Genomic DNA, 27848 nt, shown 5'->3' on the forward strand with positions numbered 1-27848 from the left:
TTTCTATATATATACATTTATATATATAAATTTTTTTTTTCTGAGACGAGAGTCTCGCTTTGTCTCCCAGGCTGAAGTGCAGTGGCACAATCTTGGCTCACTGAAACCTTTGCCTCCCGGGTTCAAGCAATTCTCTTGCCTCAGCCTTCCCAGTAGCTGGGATTACAGGCACCCACCATCATGCCTGGCTAATTTTTTTTTGTATTTTTGTAGAGATGGGGTTTTACCATTTTGGTCAGGCTGGTCTCAAACTCCTGACCGCAGGTGATCTGCCCACCTCGGCCTCCCAAAGTGCTGGGATTACAGGCGTGAGCCACTGCACTAGCATTTTTTTTTTTTTTTGAGACAGAGTCTTGCTCTGTCACCCACGCTGGAGTGCAATGGTTTGATCTCTGCTCACTGCAACCTCTGCCTCCCAGGCTCAAGCAATTCTCCTGCCTCAGCCTCCTGAGTAGCTGGGATTACAGGTGCCCACCACCACATCTGGCTAATTTTTGTGTTTTTAGTAGAGACAGGGTTTCCCCATGTTGGCCAGGCTGGTCTTGAACTCCTGACCTCAAATGATCTGCCCGCCTCAGCGTCCCAAAGTGTTAGGATTACAGACGTGAGCAGCCACCATGCCCAGCCTGACGGTGATTCTTAATTGGGGCATGTGTTGGAATCACCTGGGGAGGTTATTGTGAAATACAGGGGCCTGGACCTCTGGGAATTCCAGGTCTGTGGGTAGGGTTGTTGGGAGGGTGTGGATGTATTTGGAAAGGCCTCTTTGGGCAATTCTCCAGCTCACTCTGATGAAGAACCACCAATCATTCATTCAGTGTTGGCATAAAATCACTGTTGCTGGGTGTGGTGGCTCACGCCTGTAATCCCAGCACTTTGGGAGGCCAAATCGGGTGGATCACAAGGTAAGGAGTTTGAGACCAGCCTGACCTACATGGTGAAACCCCGTCTCTACTAAAAATACAAAAATTAGCTGGGCATGGTGGTGCACACCTGTAATCCCAGCTACTCAGGAGGCTGAGGCAGGAGAATCACTTGAACCCAGGAGGTGGAGGTTGCAGTGAGCCAAAATCGTGCCACTGCATTCCAGCCTGGGGGACAGAGTGAGACTCCATCTCAAAAAAAAAAAAAAAAAAGCACACTGTCGAATGGCTCCTAGAGCACATTTTCAGTACAAAATCCGTCTTTGTGAATAGATAACAGGGATGGATTTTTTAAAATTGCTACCAATCCCAAGGAGCAAGGAGCATTGATGCTTTGACTTCCCTGCAGGGCAGGTGACTTGGCCTCGCTGGTTTTGGATGGTGAGTGCAGTGAGTGGGCCTGACACAGTACACGCATGTTCACCTGTTTCCCAAAATGTTTCGGTTTTGCCCCTCCAGTAAATGGCAGTGTCTCTCCCCATTCTGAAGAAAGCCATACGACGACGGTTTCTGGTGGCGATGGGAGCGTGTTCCAGGCGGGCCCGCAGCTTCACGCACTGGCTGACTTAGAAGCCAGGAGTGGGTCTATAGGTGCTGCTGTCTCATCCCAGGATGTCAGTGGGCTGCCTCTTTATGCTCAGTCAGGAGAGCCTAGGAGGCTGACCCAGGCACAGGTGGCAGCGTTTCCTGGAGAGAATGCTCTGAAACACTCTTCAGACCAGGATACCCGGGACAGCCTGAGGAGCCCGGGTTTCTGTAGCACCTTGTCATCTGCTGGCGGAGCAGAGTCCCTGCTGCCTGGGAGGCCTGGACATGCAGAGGCAGGACACCTCAGCAAGGTTTGTGACTTCCATTTGAACAACCAGCAGCCCAGCCCCAGCAGCGTCCTGCCTACGGAGGTGGCGGCCCCTCTGCTTGAGAAAATTTTGGATAGCGTGGCAGTAAACTGTGCCTGCAGGACTGTGCCCAAGCCAGGGCCTCAGCCTGGCCCACATGGATCACTGTTGACTGAAGGGTGTCTCAGAAGCCTTTCGGGGGACTTGAAGCGGTTCCCCTGTGGGCTGGAGGTGCACTCTGGCCAGAGAGAACTGGAGAGTGTGGTTGCTGTCGGCGAAGCCATGGCTTTTGAAATTTCCAATGGGAGCCATGAGTTACTGTCTCAGGGACAGAAGCAGATTTTTATTCAGACTTCCGATGGGTTTATCTTGTCCCCTCCAGGTACAATAGTGTCTCGGGAGGAGGACTTTGTCATAGTGACCGATGCAGAGGGGCGTGCCCTGCGGATGGGCCCACCAGAAGGAGTTCCCCTAGAAGCTGTGGAGTCGTTCCTCACCGTGGAGCCAGAGCCCTCACAGTGAAGAGGAGTCAGATCCTAGATTTGTCTGATTTTATCCAGAGAAAGTCTGTGGCAAGCAATGTATATTTTTCTAATGTGAATTTTGCACAGATGAACCTTTTATTTATAAAGAATGTCTTTCTACCCTGCTGTCTACATTTTTCGATGGAGCTTGTCATAACAATAGCAGATGTTGCCTGATCAGGAATCCCTGTGGCGCATCTGACGCTCATGAGTTTTTGTGATGGTGATGAGTGGCCCTGCCCTGTTCCCTTCTCTCCTGGGAGATCTGCTGCTTTTCCACCAGACTTGCTCCATACTAGCAGCTTCTTTTGGGTTCAATTAAAAAGAAAATAAGCCAGTCATTCTGGGCAGCATTTTATTGATAGGAGGGGAAAAAAGTCATTTCTACTTGCATGATTTTTTAAATTAAATTAAATTAAATTAATTAATTTATTTTCAAGGCCAAGTCTCACTCTGTAGCCCAAGCTGGAGTGCAGTGGCACGATCTCGGTTCACTGCAACCTCTGCCTCCTGGGCTCAAGCGATCCTCCTGCCTCAGCCTCCTGAGTAGCTGGGACTACAGGTGTGTGCCACGGTGCCTGGCTCTCCTCTCATTTTACAGACGAGGAAGGTGAGGCATAAATGATGGGGTGACTTATTTGAGGTCCACAGCAAGATGATGCTCAGGGTAGAAGCCCAGTTCTTTGATGTCCCACTTGGAAAGTCACGGCGTGGCATATCTCAGTATTTCCACGGGCTGTGTTATGGGGAAGGAAGGGAAGGGCCATTGGTCCACACATGGAAGCAAGCATTCAAAGGGAGCGGCAGTTCTCTCCCTGCACCTTGCAGAGACAATCAGGAGAGACCCCAAGCAGAGATCGCGCTGCTCAGGGACAGAGCCGGGCTTGCGACCACGTGTCGCCCTGGTGATGTGCTCTTTCCAGGTCCTGCCCTGGAGGGCGGCTGTATTCTCAGAGAGCCAGCATTTCCTACAGCCCTTACAGTGACCGGGGCATTTCCTACCCTCACTTGATCTCCAAGCCGGGGTCGGTAGGAACAGAAAGGCAGGTCTTCCAGCAGGCTGCAAACAGCCAGTAGGGGAGCAAGCCGCGGCTGCCTGGGAGCGTGGGGTGGTCAGGTCAGGCTGTAGTTGTGTCCTGTAGACTCAAGGCCACTTCTCAGGAGTCCAGAGTCCCATGAAACCACCATGAGTGTCCTCCTGGGATCCTGGAGATATAGACAGAGCCCTCTTGAGGATCATTCATAACCACTGTCAGGCGATTAACACAACATGCTGGGTCGAATATGACCGTGGTCTGGATGAGGCCCTGGTAAGTATACATTTATTTTCTATCTATAGGACACTAACAAATACCCCAACACATCTTAATTTCACCACTGTGTATGTGCTACTATGAATGGATGGTCAATGTAACTGCAGAAAACCACAACAAATAAACCTTTGTTCCACTGGACAGAATTGAAGACACAGGAGGCTCTGAGAGCGGTCTCCTCATGAATCGGCCACGTGCCTGTTGAGTGCTGCTGTGTGCCAGGCTCGGGACTGACGGCAGTGAGCGGGACTCATGGGCCCTACTCTTTGGGAGCCCTGTGCCTTATCCTCTTCCAGCTTGGCCTTTGCGGAGTTCCCCAATAGAGCATAGAGACAGATGTATGCACAGCTTCCACATTACAACCCCCTTCTAATAGATGTAACCTAGGAGGCTGAGACAGGAGGATTGCTTGAGCCCAGGTGTTCAAGACCAGCCTGGGCAACTCAGTGAGACGCCATCTCTACTAAAAATTTTATTTTATTTTATTTTATTATTATTTTTTTTTGAGACGGAGTCTCGCTTTGTCGCCCAGGCTGGAGTGCAGTGGCCGGATCTCAGCTCACTGCAAGCTCCGCCTACCGGGTTTACGCCATTCTCCTGCCTCAGCCTCCCGAGTAGCTGGAACTACAGGCGCCCATCACCTCGCCCGGCTAGTTTTTTGTATTTTTAGTAGAGACGGGGTTTCACCATATTAGCCAGGATGGTCTCGATCTCCTGACCTCGTGATCCGCCCGTCTCGGCCTCCCAAAGTGCTGGGATTACAGGCTTGAGCCACCGCGCCCGGCCAAAAATTTTAAAAAATTAGCCCAGTGTGGTAGTGCACACCTGTAGAGTAAAAGAAAGAAAAAAAGAAATAGACATAACCTTCTTTATGAGAGAATGATAAATGGAAATTTCCTTTTCTCATAAAGAACTTTGTTTTGTATACATAGTACTTTCAAATACTTCAAATACTCAGATTAAGAACAGGTGTGGCTGGGCGCGGTGGCTCACGCCTGTAATCCCAGCACTTTGGGAGGCTGAGGCGGGTGGATCATGAGGTCAGGAGATCGAGACCATCCTGGCTAACACGGTGAAACTCCGTCTCTATTTAAAAAATACAAAAAAATTAGCCGGGCGTGGTAGCGGGCGCCTGTACTCCCAGCTACTCAGGAGGCTGAGGCAGGAGAATGGCGTGAACCCGGGAGGCGGAGCTTGCAGTGAGCTGAGATTGCCACTGTACTCCAGCCTGGGTGACCGAGCAAGAGTCCATCTCAAAAAAAAAAAAAAAAAAAAAAAGAACAAGGGTGAAGACAGAGCACAGACCGGGGTACAAGGACACCTAAATGACTCCCAGGGGTGGCTGGCTGGGGCTTCAATGAGGACACGTGGTTTCAGCATTTGTCATGATCCCTGGCACCTGGTCCATGTTCAGTTATTATTACTTATTACTAAAGGCAAAGAAAGAAAATTCCCTTGTGTTCCCTGGAAACCATGATGGACCCTGTGGCTGCAACCCTGGTTGGGTACCCCTGATCAGGCACTCGTGGCACTGCAGCCCTGGCACCTCCCAAATGGTCACAGGGGTGGGGAGAGCTGAACCAGCAGGAGAGAAAGGAGCCAGGGCAGAGTGGATCTTATGCCCTCTGAGGCACTTTTTTTTTTTTTTTTTTTTTTGAGACAGGGTTTCACTCTGTCACCCAGGCTGCAGTGCAGTGGTGCAATCATGGCTCACTGCAGGCTCAATGTCCCAGGCTCAGGTGATCCTCCCACCTCAGCCTCCTGAGTAGCTAGGACCATAGGTATGCAGCATGACACCTGGTTAGTTTTTTGTATTTTTTGTACATGTTGCCCAGGCTAGTCTCAACCTCCTGGTAGGCTCAAGCGATCTGCTTGCCTCGGTCACCAAAGTGCTGGAATTACAGGTGTGAGCCCATAATGACTCATGCCTAGCCAGGTCATATTATTATTATTTATATTTTTTTGAGACAGAGTCTTGCTGCTGCCAGGCAGGAGTGCAGTGGTGCAATCCCAGCTCACTGCAACCTCCGCCTTCTGGGTTCAAGGGATTCTCCTTCCTCAGGCTCCTGAGTAGCTAGGATTACAGGCGCGCACCACCATGCCTGGCTAAATTTTGTATATTTAGTAGAGACGGGGTTTCACCGTGTTGGCCAGGCTGGTCTTGAACTCCTGACCTCAGGTGATCCACCCGCCTCGGCCTCCCAAAGTGCTGGGATTACAGGCATGAGCCACTGTGCCCAGCCTAATTTTTGTATTTTTAGTAGAGATGGGATTTCACCATGTTGGCCAGGCTGGTCTGGAACTCCTGACCTCAGGTGATCCACCTGCTTTTACCTCCCAAAGTGTGGAATTACAGGTGTGAGCCACCCGCGCCTGGCCTGAAGTCCTAAATTTTAAAGGTTTTTGGGCCATACGGGGTGGCTCACGCCTGTAATTCCAACACTTTGGGAAGCCAAGGCAGGCGGATCACCTGAGGTCAGGAGTTCAAAACCAGTCTGGCCAACATGGTGAAACCCATCTCTACAAAAATACAAAAATTAGCTGCATGTGATGGCAGGTGCCTGTAATCCCAGCTAGTCGGAGGCTGAGGTGGAAGAATTGCTTGAACCTGGGAGGCGGAGGTTGCAGTGAGCTGAGATTGCGCCACTGCACTCCAGTCTGGATGACAGAGCCAGACTCTGTCAAAAAAAATTTTTAAAGGTTTTAAAAAATGTACTTATCAGGAATTCCTCCCCCAATCCTGTTCTCTTTGATTTTGTGGCTCTCTGGGTTTTCATACTTAAAATGGCAGGATTTCTGGAGGTGGAAGGCATAACTGTATGTAATTCATCCAGTAGGTTCAGCTAGAAGTCCCAAATCAACCTACTTCATTGTTCCTTTCAGATAGAAGTTGCTTGGCAGATTCATCACTTAGGTCTTTTACTTCTGATTGTTCTTAGCAGTATTGATCCTTTCCATTAGTCTTCCTGAGCCACTTGCTGCAGGGTGTCCGGGACATGCACCATCAGGGACACATGAGTTGTCCTAGAAATCCTGTGCAGGTATGAAATCTTTCAACATCTCCTCTGAAGAGCGTTTATTCTTTAAGTAACCCCCAACATACAAGTGACTGCCTGTGGACTTGATGCCAAGGCCTCTCCCAGGCAGGTCTGGGTGAGTGGAGCCTCTGGGGTCCTGCCTCTCCCAGCCCATCTGCCTCTGCAGCTCATTGCAGTAGCTGCTTCCTCAGCATGCAGGGGAGGCTGAAGTGGGACAACACCATTCCTGTCAAAGGCTGACCATGTGGTCTCCAGACTGCAAGATGCCCGAGTGCCTACTTTGATGATAGTCAATTCTTTTTTTTTTTTTTTTGAGACGGAGTCTCGCTCTGTTGCCAGGCTGGAGTGCAGTGGCGCGATCTTGGCTCACTGCATCCTCCGCCTCCGGGGTTCAAGCCATTCTCCTGCCTCAGCCTCCCAAGTAGCTGGGACTACAGGTGTGCATCACCACGCCAGGCTAATTTTTGTATTTTTAGTAGAGACTGGGTTTCACAGTGTTGGCCAGGATGGTCTCAATCTCTTGACCTCATGATCCGCCCGCCTCGGCCTCCCAAAGTGCTGGGATTACAGGCGTGAGCCACCGCGCCCGGCTGATAGTCAGATCTTAATAAATATAGCAAAGGAAGAGGAAAGAGAAATCCTAAGAAATGTTGCCTTTAAATGCTTCTGGCTGGGCTCGGTGGCTCACACCTGTAATCCCAGCACTTGGGGAGGCCAAGGCGGGGGATCACCTGAGGTCAGTAATTCAAGACCAGCCTGACCAACACGGTGAAACCCTATCTCACTAAAAATACAGTATTAGCTGAGTATGGTGGTGCATGCTTGTAAAAATCAGCCAGGCATGGTGGCAGGTGCATGTAATCCCAGCTACTTGGGAGGCTGAGGGGGGAGAATCGCTTGAACCTAGGAGGTGGAGGCTGTGGTGAGCCGAGATCGCACCACTGCACCCCAGTCTGGGCAACAAGAGTGAGACTCTGTCTCAAAAAATAAATAAAGTTACAAGTCTTAATAAACTTAGATAAATAGTATTTATAGTTAAATACTAAAAGGACACAATTAAAAACTATACTTGGCCAGGTGCAGTGGCTCACACCTATAATCTCAGCACTTTGGGAAGCCGAGGCAGGAGGATCACTTGAGGCCAGGAGTTCAAGGCCAGCCAGGGCAACATAGCAAGACCCCATCTCTAAAAAGTAAAAAATAAAAAATTAGCCAGACGTGGTTATGCACACCTATAGTCCCAGCTACTCTGGAGGCTAAGGCAGGAGGATCACCTGAGCACAGGAGTTTGAGGCTGAGATTACAGTGAGCTACGATCATGCCACCGCATTCTAGCCTGGGCAACAGAGCAAGACCCTGTGTCTAAAAACAACAACAACAACAACATTATTGCTGGGCTGGGCAGTGCATGACTGTAGTCTCTCAGGAGACTGAGAAGGGAGGATCACTTGACCTCAGGAGTTTGGCACTATCTGGGCCACATGGTAAGATCCTATCTCTTTTTTTTTTTTTTTTGAGACGGAGTCTTGCTCTGTCACCCAGGCTGGAGTGCAGTGGCCGGATCTCAGCTCACTGCAAGCTCCGCCTCCCGGGTTCACGCCATTCTCCTGCCTCAGCCTCCCGAGTAGCTGGGACTACAGGCACCCGCCACTTCGCCCGGCTAGTTTTTTGTATTTTTTAGTAGAGACGGGGTTTCACCGTATTAGCCAGGATGGTCTCGATCTCCTGACCTCATGATCCGCCCGTCTCGGCCTCCCAAAGTGCTGGGATTACAGGCTTGAGCCACCGCGCCCGGCCGATCCTATCTCTTAAAAAAAAAACCAAAAAACTAAAACTGCTATTTATTAAGTATCACTATATATATAGTCCCACAGAATATAAAGTTTGGGATCAGAGAACTTACAAAAAGGCAAACACAGATGTAGAACCATGTAACAAGTAATGCCACCAAAAAGAAGAGTTTAAAGTAGGCTTTTACAGGCCGGGCGCAGTGGCTCATACCTGTAATCCCAGCACTTTGGGAGGGCAAGGCGGGTGGATCACGAGGTCAGAAGATGGAGACCATCTTGGCCAACATGGTGAAAACTTGTCTCTACTAAAAATACAAAAATTAGCTCGATGTGGCGGCGCGTGCCTATAGTCCCAACTACTCAAGAGGCTGAGGCATGAGAATCACTTGAACCCAGGAGGCAGAGGTTGCAGTGAGCTGAGATAGTGCCACTCACTCCAGTCTGGTGACAGAGTGAGACTCCACTTGAAAAAACAAACAAACAAAAAAGTAGGCTTTTGCATACCTTCACATTCCACATCCTAGCTTTTGGCCAGTCTCTTCAGTCTGTTTCAAAACTGTCACCTTTTCCTCATTCTAACCTAGTATGTTAACTCTGGAAATGGCCGCAAACATTGTGAAACCCGAGGATTTGTGGCAGCAGAATGCCAGGGAAGACAGTTTACATCGCTTGTCACGTCCCCAGTATGCAAACAGCGGCAATTTTTTCGTAGGTTATTTTCATTGTCATGATGTCAAACTTCACTTTAACTCTATGGGATCTTATTATTTAAGATGAAGTCTCACTCTGTCACCCAGGTTGGGCTGCAATGGCTCACAGCAGCCTCTGCCTCCTGATTCAAGCGATTCTTCTGCCTCAGCCTCTCAAGTAGCTGGGATTGCAGGCACGTACCACCATGCCGGTTGATTTTTGTATTTTTAGTAGAGACAGGGTTTCAGTATGTTGGCCAGGCTGGACTCGAACTCCTAACCTCAAGTGATCTGCCCACTTCGGCCTCCCAAAGTGCTGGGATTACAGGCGTGAGCCACTGCACCTGGCCCAAAAACTAATATATTCTCATAAAAACTTCAACAATCAGATAGGCATAAAGTGAAAATATTAAACCAAGGATTTTCTACACAAATGTACAAAGCACGCCTTATTTATAGAAAGCAGATCACTCACTCATTCTGCTCAGAAACTCATTGATTTTACTCAGAAGCACCCACGAGTGACAGGTTCCCAGGAGGGGCAGAGGAGGCTGAGCGGCACCACATGGGGCTGGCCGCGGGCTGTGGACATGGGCATGCCTGGAGAGGCCACGGGGCTGGTGACAAGCTCTGGCCAGAAGACCCCAAGAAGGTCTGATCCTGAGGTCTGATCCAGGCCTGCGGCACTGGGTCCTAGGCAGACTGTCTGCCTGGTGAGAAGTGGAAGGAGCCAGTGTCCGCAGCCGTCTGAGGACGTCACAGAGCTCGGTGGCCCGTCTCCAGCAGCATGCTCTCCAGATGCAGCCTGCTGTCGCTCTCCACGTACGGCTGGTGCAGCCACATGGACAAGTAGCTCAGGGTGAGGTCAGGATCCCTGGTGTGTGCAAGCTCCTTGGCCACTGTGCGCTTCAGGAGCAGCTCCTTCCTGTACATCTCCAAGAGCTTGTGCGAAACCTCATCTGAAAGAAATGTGAGTGTCCCTTAATGGCAGTGATTCAAGAATGTAGTCTTGACTCAGGAAGAACTACATTTTTAACAGCTCTTAATTAAAAACCAGAATTAGCAACAGCACTGAAAGGAAGAAGGGCCCGATGGAGTTTACCACTCTAGCTGGTACAGATTAGTACAATTTGATAACATCGTCAGCAGAATGAAATAAAAGCGTATATAGGCCAGGCGCGGTGGCCCACGACTGTAATCCCAGCACTGTGGGAGGCCCAAGTGGGTAGGTCACATGAAGTCAGGAGTTTGAGACCAGCCTGGCCAACATGGCAAAACCCTGTCTCTACTAAAAAATACAAAAACTAGGGCGGGCGCAGTGGTTCACACCTGTAATCCCAGCACTTTGGGAGGCCGAGGTGGGTGGATCACGAGGTGAGGAGATCGAGACCATCCTGGCTAACACGGTGAAACCCCGTCTCTACTAAAAACATGAAAAAATAGCCGGACATGGTGGCGGGCGCCTGTAGTCCCAGCTGCTCAGAAGGCTGAGGCAGGAGAATGGCGTGAATCTGGGAGGCGGAGCTTGCGGTGAGCTGAGATTGCGCCACTGCACTCCAGCCTGGGCGACAGAGCGAGACTACGTCTCCAAAAAAAAAAAAAAAAAAAAAACTAGCCGGGTGTGGTGGCGTGCGCCTGTAATCTCAGCTACTTGGGAGACTGAGGCACGAGAATTGCTTCAGCCTAGGAGGCGGAGGCTGTAGCGAGCCAAGACTGCACCACTACACTCCAGCATGCGTGACAGAGCGAGACTCTGTCTCAAAAAAAGTATATATAACCTTTTCTACCTGACCCTTAGGTGACCTACAGTGATTATAAGTAGGAGATTCCCCTCAAACTGACAATATATCACTAAACACATTCCACCAGGTGATTTTCCCCTTTCCTGCCTTATTTAAAAAGTCTCAGATCAACATAAAACAGCTTAGCCCTTGTCTTGAACTAATAAAGCTAAAATAGCCCTTTAAGAAGTACCTCCTAGAGTTTATTGAAGTCATGGCTTTCATTTTTCCCAGTCATCTTCCATGAGGTTGGCTGCAGTGACCTCAATTTGTTTTTTAATTAAAACAAAAAGGAAAAGAAAAACCTCAACAAACCAAAAAAACCCCTTTCTCCCCTTCCCCCCCAAAACGAGAGATTTCTGCTTCCACAGAGGAGGTGGAATTCACTCTGTCCCACTGGTTTTAGAGGCCTAATAACAGCAGCTTGCTTCACGGGTCTCTGATTATGTTTAATATACTCTGCTGATAACCAGGTAATTAAAGCCAAGAAGAAATGTTTATTTTAAGGCGCCTCTGTCTCTTTTCCTCCCGATAGATACTTTCGCATTGAATTTCAAAGCCTTGTCAGCTTCTTAAAGTACCAGATGTAAACGATACTAAATGCCCTTAATAACCTTTACCCTCCTGAAAGTTAACTGAGAAGGAACTACTTACAGAAATGGGTTGTAGGCCAAGTGTGGAACAGAGGGGGTCGTTTAGTCTCCTCCCCATAATGGTAATTTTCTAGTTCACAAATTCCCTTGGTAGTTGAAGACAGCTTTTCCATTTTCACCTGTATTTTGGTCTGAAACATATTCATTTAGAATATGATAATATTTGAAATATCCAGTCTCAGATTCAATACCTATAAGATTTCAAAGCTAAGAAGTGTACATCTATTGTGATAAAAATTCCAATAACTAAACACTGTTAACTCTAAGTACAGCAAATTCCCAGGGAGACGAAGGTGGACAGTTGCTATGATTCCATTAATTTGAATTACTTTGGTAATAAACCCCAGATTTCCAGTCCTAGAGCAAGAAAGGTTTCTGAGTGCCATTTCACTAGGATTTCCAAAGAGCACTGATGTTTTAGGCCCAAAGTCCTGGGGGAATCCCAAGGCAGCCTCTTGCTGCCTGTTTTTTTTTTGAGACAGGGTCTCATTCTGTTGCCCAAGTTGTAAAACTGTAATGTAGTGGCATGACCGTGCCTCATGCAGCCTCGACTGCCTCCCAAGTAGCTGGGATCACAGGTGTGCACCACCATGCCCAGTTAATTTTTTTTAATTTGTAGAGACAGGGTCTCGTTATGTTGCCCAGGCTGGTCTCTACCTCCTGAGCTCAAGCGATCCTCCCACCTCAGCCTCCCAAAGTGCTGGGATTATACAGACATGCGCCACCACGCCTGGCTGGCTCTTGCTGCTTTTAAGAAGTGAGAGAGAAAGGCATCAAATGAGCTCATTTCTGACTCTTTTTTTTTTTTTTTGAGACGGAGTCTCGCTCTGTCACCAAGCTGGAGTGCAGTGCCAGGCTGGAGTGTAGTGCCAGGCTGGAGAGTGCAGTGCCAGGCTGGAGTGCAGTGCCAGGCTGGAGTGTAGTGGCGGGATCTTGGCTCACTACAACCTCTGACTCCCGGGTTCAAGTGATTCTCCTGCCTCAGCCTCCCAAGTAGCTGGGATTACAGGCGTGTGCCACCACACCCAGCTAATTTGTGTATTTTTAGTAGAGATGGGGTTTCACCATGTTGGCCAGGCTGGTCTCGATCTCCCGAACTCGTGATCCACCCGCCTCGGCCTCCCAAAGTGCTGGGATTATAGGCGTGAGACACCGCACCAGGCCTGACCCTCTCTTATTAACTGCCTTTGTTTACGGAAACCTCCTTGACTTCCTTGTTTATAAAATGGCAACACAGAAAGGGAGCCCTCAACACTTCACGCAGGAAGTAAGGAAACGTGGCGAGCTGCCATTGACGGTCCCTCAGTGGGGGCCAGGCTCTGTCCTAAGCCCTGTAACTGCATGATGTGCACAGCCACTTGTGGGAGCTACTGAACCACCGCCCTGCACACAGCAGGCAGCACAGAATAGGGGCAATGGCGGCCTTACTTCCACAGCGTGGTGAAGAGGATTGAGTTAGTATTTGTGAAGCACCTACTTGGAGATATGTAAGGGTTTGATAAAGAAAATTAATGGGTAAAGTAACTAGGATTTCAGATTTAAGTAGCATAGGTCTATGAAGACCAAATTTTAAACTCCTAAGTATAGCTGACTTTACATACATGGGGGGGAAATAAGAAAAGATATATAAATTGTCAAAAATATTAATTCCTTTACTTGGTCCTTCCAACCACCCTCCAATTACATTGGAAGTGGCAAGCACTAAATGCAGCTAATGTTAATTTTTACAGGACTTTACTTGTTTCCCAAATCTTTTACGGTTTGATATTTTATTTGGCCCAACCCCAAGAGGCAGGACTCATCATTTCCCTTTCACAGCTGGGAAACTGCTCCAGGTTGAGCTGAGAGGGATGAGGCCAGAACTCGATACCATGCCTTCTGACACCAAGTTTTAACACCCAGTCCTCTGCTCTTTCCTCTGAGTCCTGCGGCAGCTCCCAGGTGCCACCTGATTCTAAGAAAAGCTGATAACAGGAGAATAAGGGAAATTCTGGAGCCTTGACCCCAGGCGAGAAGTCATGCTCAATTCTGTCGCTCAGCCATCAATAAGGAATTCAGGTCACATAGGCACGTGCATCCCTGAATGAACAATGCATAAACAACAGCCCCTTACATTTCAACATTGGTGGCTTCTTCCCACAGCAAACACAGACCACAGTGAAATGTTAGCCCAGCTTAGGGAAAACAGTGCATGCAACCCCCAGAAGGTCAAATTTATGAAAGACACAGACCAGGTCTGGAAACCATGCTCCTTAACCGATAGAGGAAAATAGGAATAATAATAATAATAATACCCTTATAAAATCAACTTTTGGTTTTGAACATAGAATGAAAACTTATTCCCAAACCACTTTTCTTTTCTTTTTTTTTTTTGAGACGAGTTTCACTCTGTCACCCAGGCTGGAGTGCAGTGGTGCGATCTCAGCTCACTGCAAGCTCCGCCTCCTGGGTTCAAGCAATTCTCTGCCTCAGCCTCCTGAGTAGCTGGGATCACAGGCACCCACCACCACCCCTGGCTAATTTTCGTATTTTTAGTAGAAACAGGGTTTAACCATCTTGGCCAGGCTGGTCTTGAACTCCTGACCTTGTGATCCACCCGCCTTGGCCTCCCAAAGTGCTGGGATTACAGATGTGAGCCACCGCGCCCGGACTTTTTTTTTCTGAGACGGAGTCTCACTCTGTTGCCCAGACTGGAGTGCAGTAGTGTGATCTCGGCTAACTGCAACCTCCGAAAGTGATTCTCCTGCTACAGCCTCCCAAGTAGCTGGGATTGCAGTGCCTGCCACCACTCCCAGCTAATTTTTTGTATTTTAGTAGAGATGGGGTTTCACCATATTGGCCATGCTGGTCCCAAACTCCTGACCTCAGGTGAGCCACCTGCCTCGGGCCTCCCAGAGTGCTGGGATTACAGGCATGAGTCACCACGCCTGGCCAAAACAAATTTTTTTAAAAACTAAATAAAAATACAACAGCTGGGTGTGGTGGCAGACACTTGTAATCCTAGCTACTTGGGAAGCTGAGACAGGAGAACCACTTGAACCCGGGAGGCAGAGGTTGCGGTGGGCCCAGATCACCCCACTGCACTCTAGCCTGGGTGACAAGAGCGAAACTCCATCTCAAAAAAAAAAAAAAAAAAAAAATGTAACAAATGGGAGGGAGGGAACCAATCTCCCATGCAGAATAATTCTGAATAATTTATGTAGATACTGCACCCTGAAGGAGGTGGGGAAAGCGTCCCTACCCCCTAGGTATGGGCTACACATAGTGACTTCCTGCCAGAGAGCGCAGCATGGGAGGAGGAGAAAGAGCAACTCCACAGCAGAGGAACCTGGTGTGCCTGGTGATCAAGGTCAACTTCGACAGTGAAAAGTCCTGGCCGTGCACAGTGGCTCACGTCTGGAATCTCAGCACTGTGGGAGGCTGAGGTGGGAGGACTGCTTAAGCCCAGGAGTTTGAGACCAGCCTGGGCAATAGGTGAGACCCAAAGAAAAGTCCTGATGACAGAATGTCCAGTATGTGCCCTTGATACGATGTGATAGAAATGGCACTTTACTTCTGTGGTCCTCCTCTGAAACAAACCCATAACCTCAGTCTAATTCGGAGAAAAACATCAGAGAAATCTCCATTGAGGGACGTTCTACAAAATACCTGACCAGTATTCCTCAAAATTGTCCAAGTCATCAAAAACACGGAAGTCTGAGAAACCGTCACAGCCAAAAGGAGCCTAAGGAAACACAGGGACTCAATGTCATATGGGATCCTGAAGCCGAGAGAAGACATGACAGAAAAGCTAAGGCCGGGTGCCAGGGCTTCCGCCTGTGATCCAGCACTTTGGGAGGCCAAGGTGGGAGGATGACGTCATGTCTGGAGTTCGAGACCAGCCTGGTGAACATGATAACCCTGTCTCTACAAACAAATTTTAAAAATTAGCCGGACATGATGATTCATGCTTGTAGTCCCAGCTGCTCAGGAGGCTGAGGCGAGAAGATCACTTCAGCCCAGGAAGCAAAGGCTGCAGTGAGCTGTGATCACGCTACTGCATTCCAGAGCAAGACCTTGTCTCCAAACAAATAAAAAGGTGAAAATATAAAGATCTTAAACGTTTACGGGTAAGCTTCAGTTATCCAAGTTCAAATATGTGTAAAACCTAATTTCCTGTGCCTAGCAAAGAAATAAGGTGGTATTATCTTCACATCTAGTGGCCAGTATGGTAGGTTTTGAAATTTAGTTATTAGTTCATTAAACAAACACTTTAGTCTCTTACGTGCTGTATCAGGGATGGGCAAATTATCCCTGGAACACACGTCAATTTTGGCCCACAGCCTATTTCTGTACGGCCCACAAGCTAAGATGGTTTTTTCATTTTTAAATGGTTGAAAATAACCAAAAGGACAATAGTGATTGTGACTCATAAAAATTATACAAAATTTAATTTCAGTGTCCAAAGATAAAGTTTTCCTGGACAAACATGGTGGCCCATGCCTGTAATCCCAGCATTCTGGGAGGCCGAGGTGGGCAGATGACTTGAGGTCAGGAGTTCAAGACCAGCCTAGCCAACATGGCAAAGCGCCGTCTCTATTACAAATACAAAAATTAGCCGAGCATGGTGACACGCACCTGTAATCCCAGTTACTCAGAACACTGAGGTGGAAGAATTGCTTGAACCTGGGAGATGGAGGTTGCAGTGAGCCAAGATCACATCACTGCACTCCAGCCTAGGCGACAGAGCAAGACTCTATCTCAAAAAGAAAAAAGTTTTCCTGTATGGGTGCAGTGGCTCAAGCCTGTAATCCCAACACTTTGGGAGGCTGAGGTGGGTAGATCACTTGAGGCCAGGACTTCGAGACCAGCCTGGCCAACATGGTGAAACCCCATCTCTACTAAAAATACAACAATTAGCTGGGCATGGTGGTGCGCAGCTGTGATCCCCGCTAGGCAGAAGGTTGAGGCACAAGAATCACTTGAACCTGGGAGACGGAGGTTGCAGTGAGCCAAGATCTCGCCATTGCACTCCAGCCTCAGTGGCAGAGTGAGACTGTGTCTCAAAAACAAACAAACAAACAAAAAAACCACACAAACAGAAACAAAAAAGGCCAGGTGTGGTGGCTCATGCCTGTAATCCCAGCAGTTTGGGAGGCCGAGGCAGGCGGATCACTTGAGGTCAGGAGTTCGAGACCAGCCTGGCCAACATGGTGAAATGCTGTCTCTACTAAAAATACAAAAATTAGCTGATGTGGTGGTGCGAGGCTGTAATCCCAGCTATTTGGGAGGCTAAAGCAGGAGAATCACTTGAACCTGGGAGGTGGAGTTTGCAGTGAGCTGAGATCATGCTACCGTACTCTGCCCTGAGTGACAAAGTGAGACTCCATCTCAAAAAAAAAAAAAAAAATCAAAAAACAAAGATAAAGTTTCATGGAACACAGCCACATCCATTTACACACATATTGTCTATGGCTGTTTAGTCCTATGTGGCAGAGATGAGTAGCTGAGACAGAGACTGGCTGGCCCTAGATGCCTAAAATATTTACTCTGTGGTTGGGTGCAGTGGCTCATGCCTGTAATCCCAGCCCTCTGGGAGGCCAGCAGGTGGATCACCTGAGATCAGGAGTTTGAGACCAGCCTGACCATATGGTGAAACCCTGTATCAACTAAAAATACAAAAATTAGCCAGGCGTGGTAGAGCGCAACTGTAGTCCCAGCTACTCTGGAGGCTGAGACAGGAGAATTGCTTGAGCCCAGGAGGTTGAACCTGCACAAGAATCACTTGAACCCGGGAGACGGAGGTTGCGGTGAGCCAAGATCGCACCACTGCACTCCAGCCTGGGCGACAAAGCAAGACCCCATCTCACGAAAAAAAAAAAGTTTTTACTATGTGATGAGACCGGAAAGTGGGTGAAATTTCCCTGGATGATGCACAGGAGGAGTGAATGTCTAAGACAGCATCCTGGGGAACATTAAGATTTACGTGGCAGGCAGAGGAAGAGAACATCAGAGGAGATTGAGAAGGAGGAAGGGATGGCCAGTGGTCAAGTGAATCCCAAATACATCCATCGGATTCAGCAACAGTGACCACAAGTGGCCTGTGTCTTTATGTCTTACCAACCCATCCAAGGTGGCCTGCAGTTCCTCACATAGCTTCTCCAGTTCCTCGTTATATTCCAGACACACCTTTTCTTCATTTTCCTTCAAGGCTGGGCTGCTGCTGTCTAGTTCTATCTTGTCTTTATTCCTAAACAAAATAGAAAATAAGAGGTGTGTACAAAATATACTCTTTATAAACTCTTTAAGCTTGCCTTATTTCCTTATAATAAATTCTGCAAACCTCTATATCAACATAGTTACGTGGGACATTTTGCATAAGCATTGTTCTTTCATATCATTATGATATAAATTCAGTTATTATTTATATGTGCAATGAATATGTCCATTGGTCACTCAATTTTGCACCAAAATAAGTCAGTTAAATTCAGCCATGACAGCTGGTTTTGGTGGCTCATGCCTGTAATCTAAACACTTTGGGGGGTGGATGCGGGAGGACTGCTTGAGTCCAGGAGTTTGAATCCAGCCTGAGCAACATAGTGAGACCTCATCTCCACAAAAATTAAAAGTAAAAATTAGCTGGGCATGGTGGGACACGCATGTGGTCCTAGCTACTTAGGAGGCTGAGGTGGGAGGATCACTTAAGCCCAGGAAGTCAAGGCTGCAGTGAGCTGTTATCGCACCACTGCACTCAGCCTGTGCAAAAGAGCAAGACTGTCTCAAAAAAAAAAAAAAAAAACAACATTCAGCTGTGTGGCATCGTTGGCATAGGGCGTGGTGCTGGATGTACAAAGATGAACAAGACATGGATCATTTCCTCAAAGAGTTCACAATCCAGGAATACAGACATGCCTCATTTTACTATGCTTCACCTTACTGAGTTTCATAGATAATGCATTTTTTACAAATTGAAGGCCTGTGGCAACCCTGTGTATGTATGTACGGCAAATCAACCAGCGCCATTTTTCCCAATAGTATGTGCTTACTTCATGTCTCTGTATCATATTTTGGTAATTCTTACAATACTTCAAACTTTTTCTTTTTTTTTTTTTTTTTGAGACGGAGTCTCACGCTGTTGCCCAGGCTGCAGTGCAGTGGCGCAATCTCGGCTCACTGCAAGCTCCGCCTCCCGGGTTCCCGCCATTCTCCTGCCTCAGCCTCCTGAGTAGCTGGGACTACAGGCGCCCGCCACCGCGCCCGGCTAATTTTTTGTATTTTTAGTAGAGACGGGGTTTCACTGTGGTCTCGATCTCCTGACCTTGTGATCCGCCCGCCTCGGCCTCCCAAAGTGCTGGGATTACAGGCTTGAGCCACCGCGCCCGGCCAACTTTTTCATTATTATATCTACGATCTTTGATTGATAATCTTTGATATTACTAGTTTAATTGTTTTGAGGTGCCATGAACCATGTTCACATGTAACAGCGAGCTTAATGAATGAATGTTGTGTGTTCTGACTGCTCCACTGACTGGCTGCTCCCATTTCTCCCCATCTCCTTGGGCCTCCCTATTTCCTGAAATAGGAGGATATTGAAATCAAGCCAATTAATAGCCCTACATTGGCCACTAAATGTACAAGTGAAAGGAAGAGTTGCATATCTCTCATTTTAAATCAAAAGCTATACTTTGGCCAATTTAAGAAACAAAAAAATTAAAAGCTGGAAATGATCAAGCTTAGTGAGGAAGGCATGTCAAAAGCTGAGATAAGGAGCCAGGTGCGGGGGCTCACGCCTGTAATCCTAGCACTTTGGGAGGCCGAGGCGGGTGGATTGCCTGAGCTCAGGATTTCAAGACCAGCCTGGGCCACATGGTGAAACCCCATTTCTACTAAAATACAAAAGAAATTAGCCGGGCGTGGCAGCATGCACCTGTAGTCCCAGCTACTCGAGAGGCAGAGGCAGGAGAATTGCTTGAACCCAGGAGGCGGAGGTTGCAGTGAGCCAAGATTGCACCATTGCACTCCAGCCTGAGCGACAGAGCGAGACTCCATCTGTACAAAAAAAAAAAAAAAAAGGCTAAGATAAGCCAAAAGCTAGGCCTCTTGTGTCAAACAGTTGGCCAAGTTGTGAAGGCAAAAGAGAAGTTATTGAAGAAAATTAAAGGTGCTACTCCAGTGAACATGTGAATGATGAGTGAAACAGCCTTAGCGTGGATATGGAGAAAGTTTGAGGGGTCTGCACAGAAGAGCAAAACAGACACAGCATTCCCTTAAGTCAAAGCCTAATCCGGAGCAGGACCCTCACTCTCTTCAATTCTGTGAAGGCTGAGAGACATGAGGAAGTTACAGAAGAAAAATTTGAGACTAACAGGATTTGGTTCATGAGGTTTAAGGACAAAAGCCATCTCTATAACATAAAAGTGCAAGGTGAAGCTGCAAGCACTAATGTAGAAGCTGGAGCAAGTTATCCAGAGGATCTACTTAAGATCAATGATGAAGGTAGCTACACGATATGACAGATTGTCAATGTAGATGAAACAGCCTTCTATTAGAAGAACATGTCATCCAAGACATTCACAACTACAGAGAAGTCAATGACAGGCTTCAAAGCTTCAAGAGACAGGTTGACCCTCTCGTTAGGGGATATTGCAGTTAGTGACTTTAAGTTGAATCCAGTGCTCATCTACCATTCTCAAACTCCTAGGGCCCTTAAGAATGATGTTAAATCTACTCTGCCAGTGGAAAAAGCAAGAGAAGCAGAACTAGAAGTGGGGTCTGAAGATGGGACTGAATTGCTGCAATCTCATGAGAAAACTTGAACAGACGAGGAGTTGTTTCTTATGGATGAGCAAAGAAGGTGGTTTCTTGAGATGGAACCTATTCCTGGGAAAGATGCTGTGCACATTGCTGAAATGACAACAAAAGATTGAGAACATTACATAACTTAGTTGATAAACCAGTGGCAGAGTTTGAGAGGTCTAATGTGGGTAAACACTATTAAACAGCAATGAGAAAGAACAGAACCAGAATAGTGGCTCTACATTACATGGATGGCTTCCATGTTGAAAGACAGTGAGACATGGCTGGGTGCAGTGGCTTACACCTATAATCCCAGCACTTAGGGAGGCTGAGGTGGGCGGATCACCTGAGGTCAAGAGCTCGAGACCAACCTGGCCAACATGGTGAAACTCGGTCTCTACAAAAAATACAAAAATTAGCTGAGCTTGGTGGCAGGCACCTGTAATTCCAGCTACTCAGGAGGCTGATGCAGCAGAATTGCTTGAACCTGGGAGGCAGAGGTTGCAGTGAGCTGAGATCGTACCATTGCACTCCAGCCTGGGGGATAGAGTGAGACTCATCTCCAAAAATAAAAATAGAAAAAGAAAGCGAGACATAAAGGAAACACTAACATATGTTTTTTGTTTATGTAAAATCAAAAAATGGACAAAAAGAATCCATGGTAGTTTTTTCCATATCAGCTACATACTGTGTCAACATCATAGCAAAGTTTGAGGAAGGCACAGGTCATACATGAGCATGAAAACCCAATCATCACGCCTATGAACTACAAAAGAATCAAAGAATCTATGGTTTTAAAAATCAGAATAGCCAGGCGTGGTGGCTCACACTTGTAATTCCAGCACTTTGGGAGGCTGAGGAAGGTGGATCATGTGAGGTCAGGAGTTCGAGACCATCCTGACTAACATGGTGAAACCCCGACTCTACTAAAAATACAGTAATTAGCCGGGTGTGGTGACAGGCGCCTGTAATCCCAGCTAGTCCAGAGGCTGAGGCAGGAGAATCACTTGAACCCAGGTGGTGGAGGTTGCAGTTAGCCAAGATTGCGCCATCGCACTCCAGCCTGGGCAACAGAGTGAGACTTCATCTCAAAAAAAAAAAAAAAAAAAAAAAAGGAATATAATTTTGTCTCATGTGTCATCTTACCACTTGCTTTTTTTGCTTAATATTTTATTTTCAAATTTATTCATGTTGATATTTCCCCAGTTATTAAGGGTGAAAAACTTAGAGCATGAAAAACCAATATGTACTTACAATAAACTGATTTTCAAGTTGGCAATATTATTTGCAGCGGTAAAACCTGCATCACTGAGGGTTTCCCACTTCAGGATTAAATTATGCCAATCAGCCGCATTGTCCTTAATTTTTCTTGCACTGACAGATAAGACAGGTTTTCTGGGCGTTACAATTCCAACAGTCTTTGCTGATAGGGTATAAAAGAAACAAAATTATTATCATGGAATATACAATCATAGTTGGAGGGCAAATGTCCTCATAATTTTCAACAGTAAAACTATCTCAAATGCTGTATCAACTGGACAAATAAATGTGGAAACTACAAAGTCTGAATGAATGTGAAGGTTCCTGGAAGAAGACAACATAGAATATTTTTTTTTTTTTTTTTTTTTTTTGAGACGGAGTCTTGCTCTGTCACCCAGGCTGGAGTGCAGTGGCCGGATCTCAGCTCACTGCAAGCTCCGCCTCCCGAGTTTACGCCGTTCTCCTGCCTCAGCCTCCCGAGTAGCTGGGACTACAGGCGCCCGCCACCTCGCCCGGCTAGTTTTTTTGTATTTTTTAGTAGAGACGGGGTTTCACCGTGTTAGCCGGGATCGTCTCTTGATCTCCTGGCCTTGTGATCCGCCCGTCTCGGCCTCCCAAAGTGCTGGGATTACAGGCTTGAGCCATCGCGCCCAGCCTACATAGAATATTTTTAACATTTTAAGATTCACCAGATATAGCTGAATCCTTTTCCAGCTTAATGGCTCCGCAAAATTTTTACCTTAAGCCCTTTGTTTTCCAAAGATTGGAAATAAGGTAAAGTTGTGACTTTCTGCTAAAACTCTTCAATGGCTCCGGTTACCTTCCCTACAGGATAATCTATCTAGCCCTGACTCCTGAGTACTTCCACTATCTAGTCTCAGGCACTCTGATACTTTAAATTTGTTCAGAGTGGCATGGCTCATGAGTGCTAATCATTTCAAGACACTGAGACAACAGAGATGCAGAGTTGATCACGATGCTGCCACGGCCCTGCTTGGAAATCAGGAGGAAGTCCAAAGTCCTTCCAGACCTAGCTACCCCTCTGCATCAACACGTACATCAACCCACACATACACATTGGCCCCCTGTCAATCTCCAGTGAAAATGAACTACTGGCAGCTCTTGAAAAGCTGAGGTGCCTGCAGGCCTTTGCACGTGTTCTCTCTGCAGGAAAGCGCCTTCCTTCCTCAGGCTCATGGCGCCTATCCTCCAAGATGTACCCGGATCCCACTGCCTGTGGGAAGCAACCCCCAGACCACCAAGAGCCAACTCAGGTTGTTTGTTCTCCCCCAGCCCTCCGGTGCCCTCTCGCCTTCTCTACTTTGAACCCCGCAAAGGCTTCTCACGGCCCACAGGATAAAGTCCCCTTCAGGAATCCAGGACACACAACAGCTGGATGGTTTGACGTCTCGAGTCAGAAGACCACACTGCCTGCGTCTGAATCCCAGCTCTGCCAGCTGTGAGATCTTGGGCAAGTTAATGTACCTTTCAGAGCCTCAACATTTTCATCTGTAAAATGGGAATAAAAATAGTATCTACTTCATAGGATTGCTGAGATGAGATAATATATGTGAAGCTGTGAGGCCTGGCACATGGCAAAAACCCAGTATCTCACCTGTTAGCTCAAGGCCTCTACTATCCAAGCTCTGCCCATCCCTTCAGCTTCCCCCTTTCCCACTTGCCCTCTGTGCCTCAGAGCTGGCTCTGTCCAAGTTCTGACTTTGACCTGGAATGTTTTTCCTATCTGTGTGTGTCCCCACTCCCCTGCCTCATACTTAGTATCCTCACTTTTAAATATCATATTGATTTATCACTCATTCTTTACTTAAACAACAAATATTTGCTTACTGTCTACAATATGCCAGGCATGGGGGAATGAAGTGATTGAATGAGATGGATCAGGACCGTTTTCAAGGAACTTACTTTCCAAAGGGGAGGCAGATAATAAACGCTTAAATGGCCACGATCAGTTCCGATCATGGTAAGTGTATGTGGAAAATAAAACAGGGTCTTGTGTTAGTGTGACCCCCTGAGAAGGTATCATTCAGGCTGAGATCTGAATGATGAAAAGCCAGAAAAAGGGTAGGTCGGTAGTATGTGCCCTAATTATGAGAATGAGGTTGGTGAGTTCAAAAAACAGAAAACAAAACAAAATAAAACAAACAAACAAAAACCAGTGTGCTGGAATGAAATGGACAGAAAAGGACTAGTGGGTGAGGAGGTGATCAGACAACTAGAACCTAATAGCTTAAGATAAGAAGTTTGGACTTATTCTAAGTATTAGACTGGTGCAAAAGTAACAGGTTTTGCCACAACTTTTAATGGCCAAAACTGCCATTACTTTTGCACTAACCTAATACAATGGGGAGTGAGCAATAAACTCTGGGTAGGGCAGTGAAATTATCTGATTCAGGTTTTTAGAAAGTCATTTCCACAGAGAAGTATTCCTGGATCCCCCAAGTTGGGGGGTAGATATGTGGAACATCCTGTAATTCTGCTATCACGATATTCATCGGTGGAGTGTATTTGCTTGTTTAATGTCTATATTCCCTGCTAAACTGGGAATTCAACTAGGGTAGGAACTATGTCTTGTTCTCTTTCAAACCTTCCACACATAGGAAGCTTTGCATAAAATGAGGTAAATGGAGGAATAGCTCTTACCACCTGTTCTATAACTGTCTGAGGGTTTTCCCCCAGCAGGAGATTCTGAGGGCAGGACCACATCTGATTTATGGTCAGCCTGACTCATACTGGGCACATATTTAGGAACCAAAAACATAACTGACTTCAAGAAACTTAAGGGCCAGTAAAGACAGACCAGTCATCAGCGTCACAGGACAGGGCAGGGTGAGGGCACAGTGACTAAGTTACTTATCCCCTCTGAGCCTCTACTCCCCATCTGCAAAATGGGGTTGACATTACTTCATGGGATCACTGTGAGGTTCAAATGAGATGATTCACTTAAAGTACTTGGAGCAGCACTCAGCAGACTGAGCACTAGGCGAAAGCCAGCTTTCATTACAAGCAGAATGTTCTGACAAGGCAGTTCAGAGAGGAGTTACTGGAGGAGCTGAGCATGCAAGGCTTGGCACCCAGTGAACTCTGTTAGTGCTAATTTATAGTGAAAATAATTACAATTTGGGTGTCTGATCTGCTGACACTCATTTGCGTATATCGTCCCGTTCATCTGTCACTCCACATGTGAAAAAACGGAGGCTCGGCAAAACTGTCTCCCGAGCAGCCAGCAGAGGCTGCGCGGGGCCTGCGGGCTAGGCTGGGGCAAGGCATCTGACCTCCATTTAACCTCATTTAATCCGGGGAGCTCCTCAGCTTCTGGCCCAACCTGCGGCCCAAGCAGTAACATTCACAGCCACCCTGCCCCGGGAAAGGAACCCATCTCACGCACCTTCCATGCGGTCCGCAGAGATCCCTAGAAGGAGAGGCGAAGCCCCGCCCACCCCCGCCGGAAACGCATTTGCGTCACGTCCGCCCCGCCCGCTACCACTTGTGGCTCTGCCGCTCTAGCACCTGGCGGAGCCAACTGCCGCTCTTCGGTGCTGGCCCCGGTGTCGGCCCCGTTGCCCAGGGAACGGGCTCCCGGCAGCCCCCGCGGCCCGGAGTCCATCCCCGCCTCCTCCGGCCCGGTGGGGCCGACGAGTCCGGAGGGGCTGCCGCGGGAGGTGAGTCCCGCGACGCCGCAGGCGACCCCGACGCCCCCGACGCCTGGCCCCTCGCCCCCTCCTCGGCCTCCCCCAGGCCACTCTTCCCTTGCCTCAGCCCCGCAGGGTCTCCATGCCCGTCCGCCCTGCCTCCCTCGCCCGCGGTCTCGCCCGCGCGGAGTGGCGGACACTAAATGCCACAACACACTGAGCGCCTGGCTTGCCGCCCGCGGAAGCCGGCGGTCCGCAGCGGGGAGCGGGGGCCGCCCGCCCCTCCTCAGGCCTCCGCGGCGCGCCCCGTGCCCTCGGTCCCACCCTGCACCCCGGCTGCCGGTCTGGCCGCGGGCTGTGCTCCTTCGCCTTAGGATTGACGTCGCGTTCTGTCCCCCACTCGCAGCCCGCGTCCCTTACATCCGCCCACCGGCGCCTGGCCCCAGGCCTTGACACTCACCCAGTTGGTGTTCAGTGTTCGATGAATGGATAAGCGAATGACTCCTTTCCCAACCCTATTTGAAGGCCTGGGAGGCAGAATAGGTAGTAAGGGTTAAAGAATGGGGTGTCCTGGAGTCAGACCCGGGCAGGTCAAAGCGGCATCTTCCTCGCTCTGTGCTGGGGCAAGTGCCGTACCTCACGCCGCTCCGGTTTCATCACCAGTGGAATGGAGATGAGAATAGTTTCTACCTCTGGCTTGGTGAGAGGATTAAATGGGTCAGTGCATGTAAAGTTAAGCATGGTGCCTGCCGCTGTACATTTCAGTAAAGGGGAGCCTCTGCTGTCAATTTGTGCTAGCCTGCCTTCTCGCCCTCTAGTCCGTTCTGATATGTCTCTGACTTCTCATGACTTTAGTTACTCCTTCTCTACTTCCATTTCTCTTCCCTGCCCTTTTTTCTTCCTCTCTTTCTTATTGGGATTCAGGAATTTTATTCTGTTTTGTGACTTATGTTCCATTTGTTGGCAGAATGTGGGATACCAAACTGGGTACATTCTTTTCTCATCTACTGGAGTGATCAGTTGCACTTGTTGACTGCCTCCTTGCAGCCAAGGTCTTGTAAACAGAGAGTTCTGGGAAATCCGCAAACCCAAATCGCGGGCATAGGTAGAATCTGGGAATGAAGCCACTGTAGCTCCTTGTGATCACCAGTGATTCCTGGTCTTTTAAGCTGCAGGACTTTGTGTTTTCTCACACCCAGCTATAATGTACCTTGATAAACCTCTGACTTTGTTTTTGTTGTTGTTGTTAACCTGACTTACGTCCCATGTTGATTGTTATTTGGCCATCGTATGCCAGCCACTGTGCCAGGCTGGCTCTAGGGATGCTGTGGTGAACCAGACAGACCCAGTCACTGCCTCAGGGAGATCATGGTCTGGCCTTTGAACTTTAAAAGAGAGAACTAAGTGCAGGTGTAGGGGACACACAAATTGAATTTTCAGGACTGCCTTGGAAAACCAGTGGTGGGGAAGATGGAATGAGGATAACCCTCTTATGAAGGAGTGACTAGAAAGTAGTTTTTGTTAGGCAGACATCAGCTATATTATACCCACATGTCTTTTTCAATGGAAGACTGTCATCTACTGGATTTTTTTTCCAATTTTTTCTTAAAGAAGTTACACTTAAGTTTGGGGAGAATCTCTTTTCATACTAGCCTCTCTATGAGTTGAACAAAATGGCTACTGGAACTTAGTAGGAAGAAAAGGAAGGAAACAGGCATCAGGCAGAGGCAGTTGATTGAACTTGGGAAGATGAGGAATAGATCAGGAAAGGGTTATAATAAAAAGCTTTGGTGTCAAGCATGAAGAGATTTCTAGATTCAGTAATGCACAGAGAGCTCAGTAAAGTTAGAAGGGAGTAGTTGATGGCTTTGTGAATTGCTAAGGTAGAAGGGAGCTGTTACTCAAGATGTGTGTTCAGTTTAAAATGAATGTATTCTTTGGACCTGGACATAAGAGTTCCACCGAATTTTTGCCACTATTTTATATTTAGGGCTATCATACTTGGGTGAATCTAGCACAGTGCTTTGAGAGAGAGATTTATTCAACAAACATGTATTGAGCATTGATTGTACCATACTCTTTATTGGTCTTTTTAAGCACCACAAAGTATATAGACTAGAAGAACATAGACAAAGATGACAAAGAGTCCATTGAAGGGGAGAGAAAACAGATAATGATGGTGCTGTGTAATAACTGCCGTCATGGAGTTCTATGAAAGTAGAGAAAGACCAACCAAATATCTGAGGGAATCTATGAAGGCTTCCTGGTGGAGGAGGACTAGTTCTTACAGGGTACATATGAGGGAAAAGGGAAGAGGGGAAAGGGACTTCGTTCTACAGAGACATATAGGTTGTGGTGTGTGCAGGGACTGTGATGGAAAGCTGATGGATGGACAAACAAAATGTGCCCTGTCCATACAATGGAAGCCTGTTCAGCAATGAAAGGGAACGAAGTACCGATTTGTGCTACAACATGGAGGAACCTTGAGAACATTATGCTAAGTTAAAGCAACCAGACACAAAACACCACATAGTATATGATTCCATTTAAATGAAATGTCCAGAATAGGCAAGCTGTAGACAGAGAGGAGATCAGTGGTTGCCCAGGGCTGGGAGA

At 47.7% G+C, this 27848-nt stretch overlaps 3 protein-coding genes and 1 non-coding gene across 24 annotated transcripts in view; 2 read left to right on the forward strand and 2 right to left on the reverse strand.

Moving 5' to 3' along the window:
- ZNF839 (zinc finger protein 839) overlaps positions 1 to 2624 on the forward strand; it is a 29153-nt gene extending 26529 nt beyond the window's left edge. For 4 of the 8 annotated variants that reach the window (XR_012416152.1, XM_065518518.2, XM_045397023.3 and 1 more), the window contains one exon: positions 1383 to 2624. Coding sequence is in view for 6 of the 8 variants with exons in the window: in XM_065518518.2 (XP_065374590.1) it covers positions 1383 to 2281 (899 nt within the window). In the remaining 2 variants the exon portion in view is untranslated. The remainder of the gene's footprint in view (positions 1 to 1382) is intronic. The other 4 variants (XM_065518520.2, XM_065518519.2, XM_073998289.1 and 1 more) reach the window with 2 other exon arrangements.
- CINP (cyclin dependent kinase 2 interacting protein) lies at positions 2625 to 25919 on the reverse strand. Of its 10 annotated transcripts, none has more exons than XM_073998294.1 (6): positions 25693 to 25919; positions 21577 to 21745; positions 17647 to 17776; positions 15196 to 15271; positions 11549 to 11678; positions 9595 to 10072 (listed from the first exon to the last, which is right to left on the reverse strand). In XM_073998294.1, the coding sequence occupies exons 3-6, from the start codon at positions 17724 to 17726 to the stop codon at positions 9870 to 9872; spliced, it is 489 nt and encodes a 162-aa protein (XP_073854395.1). In that variant the 5' UTR covers positions 17727 to 17776; positions 21577 to 21745; positions 25693 to 25919; the 3' UTR covers positions 9595 to 9869. The 10 variants fall into 10 exon arrangements, with proteins under 10 accessions (XP_073854398.1, XP_073854395.1, XP_073854394.1 ...); XM_073998293.1 differs by lacking the exon at positions 25693 to 25919 and adding an exon at positions 24989 to 25034; XM_073998292.1 differs by lacking the exons at positions 15196 to 15271; positions 25693 to 25919 and adding exons at positions 19454 to 19575; positions 24989 to 25034.
- On the reverse strand, positions 20997 to 21100 carry LOC123575041 (small nucleolar RNA U13). The gene has a single exon (XR_006700210.1). It is a non-coding gene; the product is annotated as a small nucleolar RNA U13 (small nucleolar RNA).
- TECPR2 (tectonin beta-propeller repeat containing 2) overlaps positions 25086 to 27848 on the forward strand; it is a 137946-nt gene continuing 135183 nt past the window's right edge. For 4 of the 5 annotated variants that reach the window (XR_012416151.1, XM_045397017.3, XM_073998287.1 and 1 more), the window contains exon 1: positions 25086 to 25262. The gene's annotated coding sequence lies outside the window, so the exon portion shown is untranslated. Of the gene's footprint in view, positions 25263 to 25705; positions 25933 to 27848 lie in introns of those variants that run through there. The other variant, XM_045397018.3, reaches the window with a different exon arrangement.

Source organism: Macaca fascicularis, chromosome 7, assembly GCF_037993035.2.
Source record: "Macaca fascicularis isolate 582-1 chromosome 7, T2T-MFA8v1.1".
In the NCBI taxonomy this organism is placed as follows: domain Eukaryota; kingdom Metazoa; phylum Chordata; class Mammalia; order Primates; family Cercopithecidae; genus Macaca; species Macaca fascicularis.

Coding starts and splice junctions, on each gene's coding strand:
- CINP (XM_005562251.4), bottom strand. Junction 17,777..21,576: donor AACTTGAAAATCAGTTTATT/GTAAGTACATAT, acceptor TATTTTGTTTAG/GAATAAAGACAAGATAGAAC. Junction 10,073..11,548: donor TTGGCCTACAACCCATTTCT/GTAAGTAGTTCC, acceptor CATTTCTTTCAG/ATGAGGTTTCGCACAAGCTC.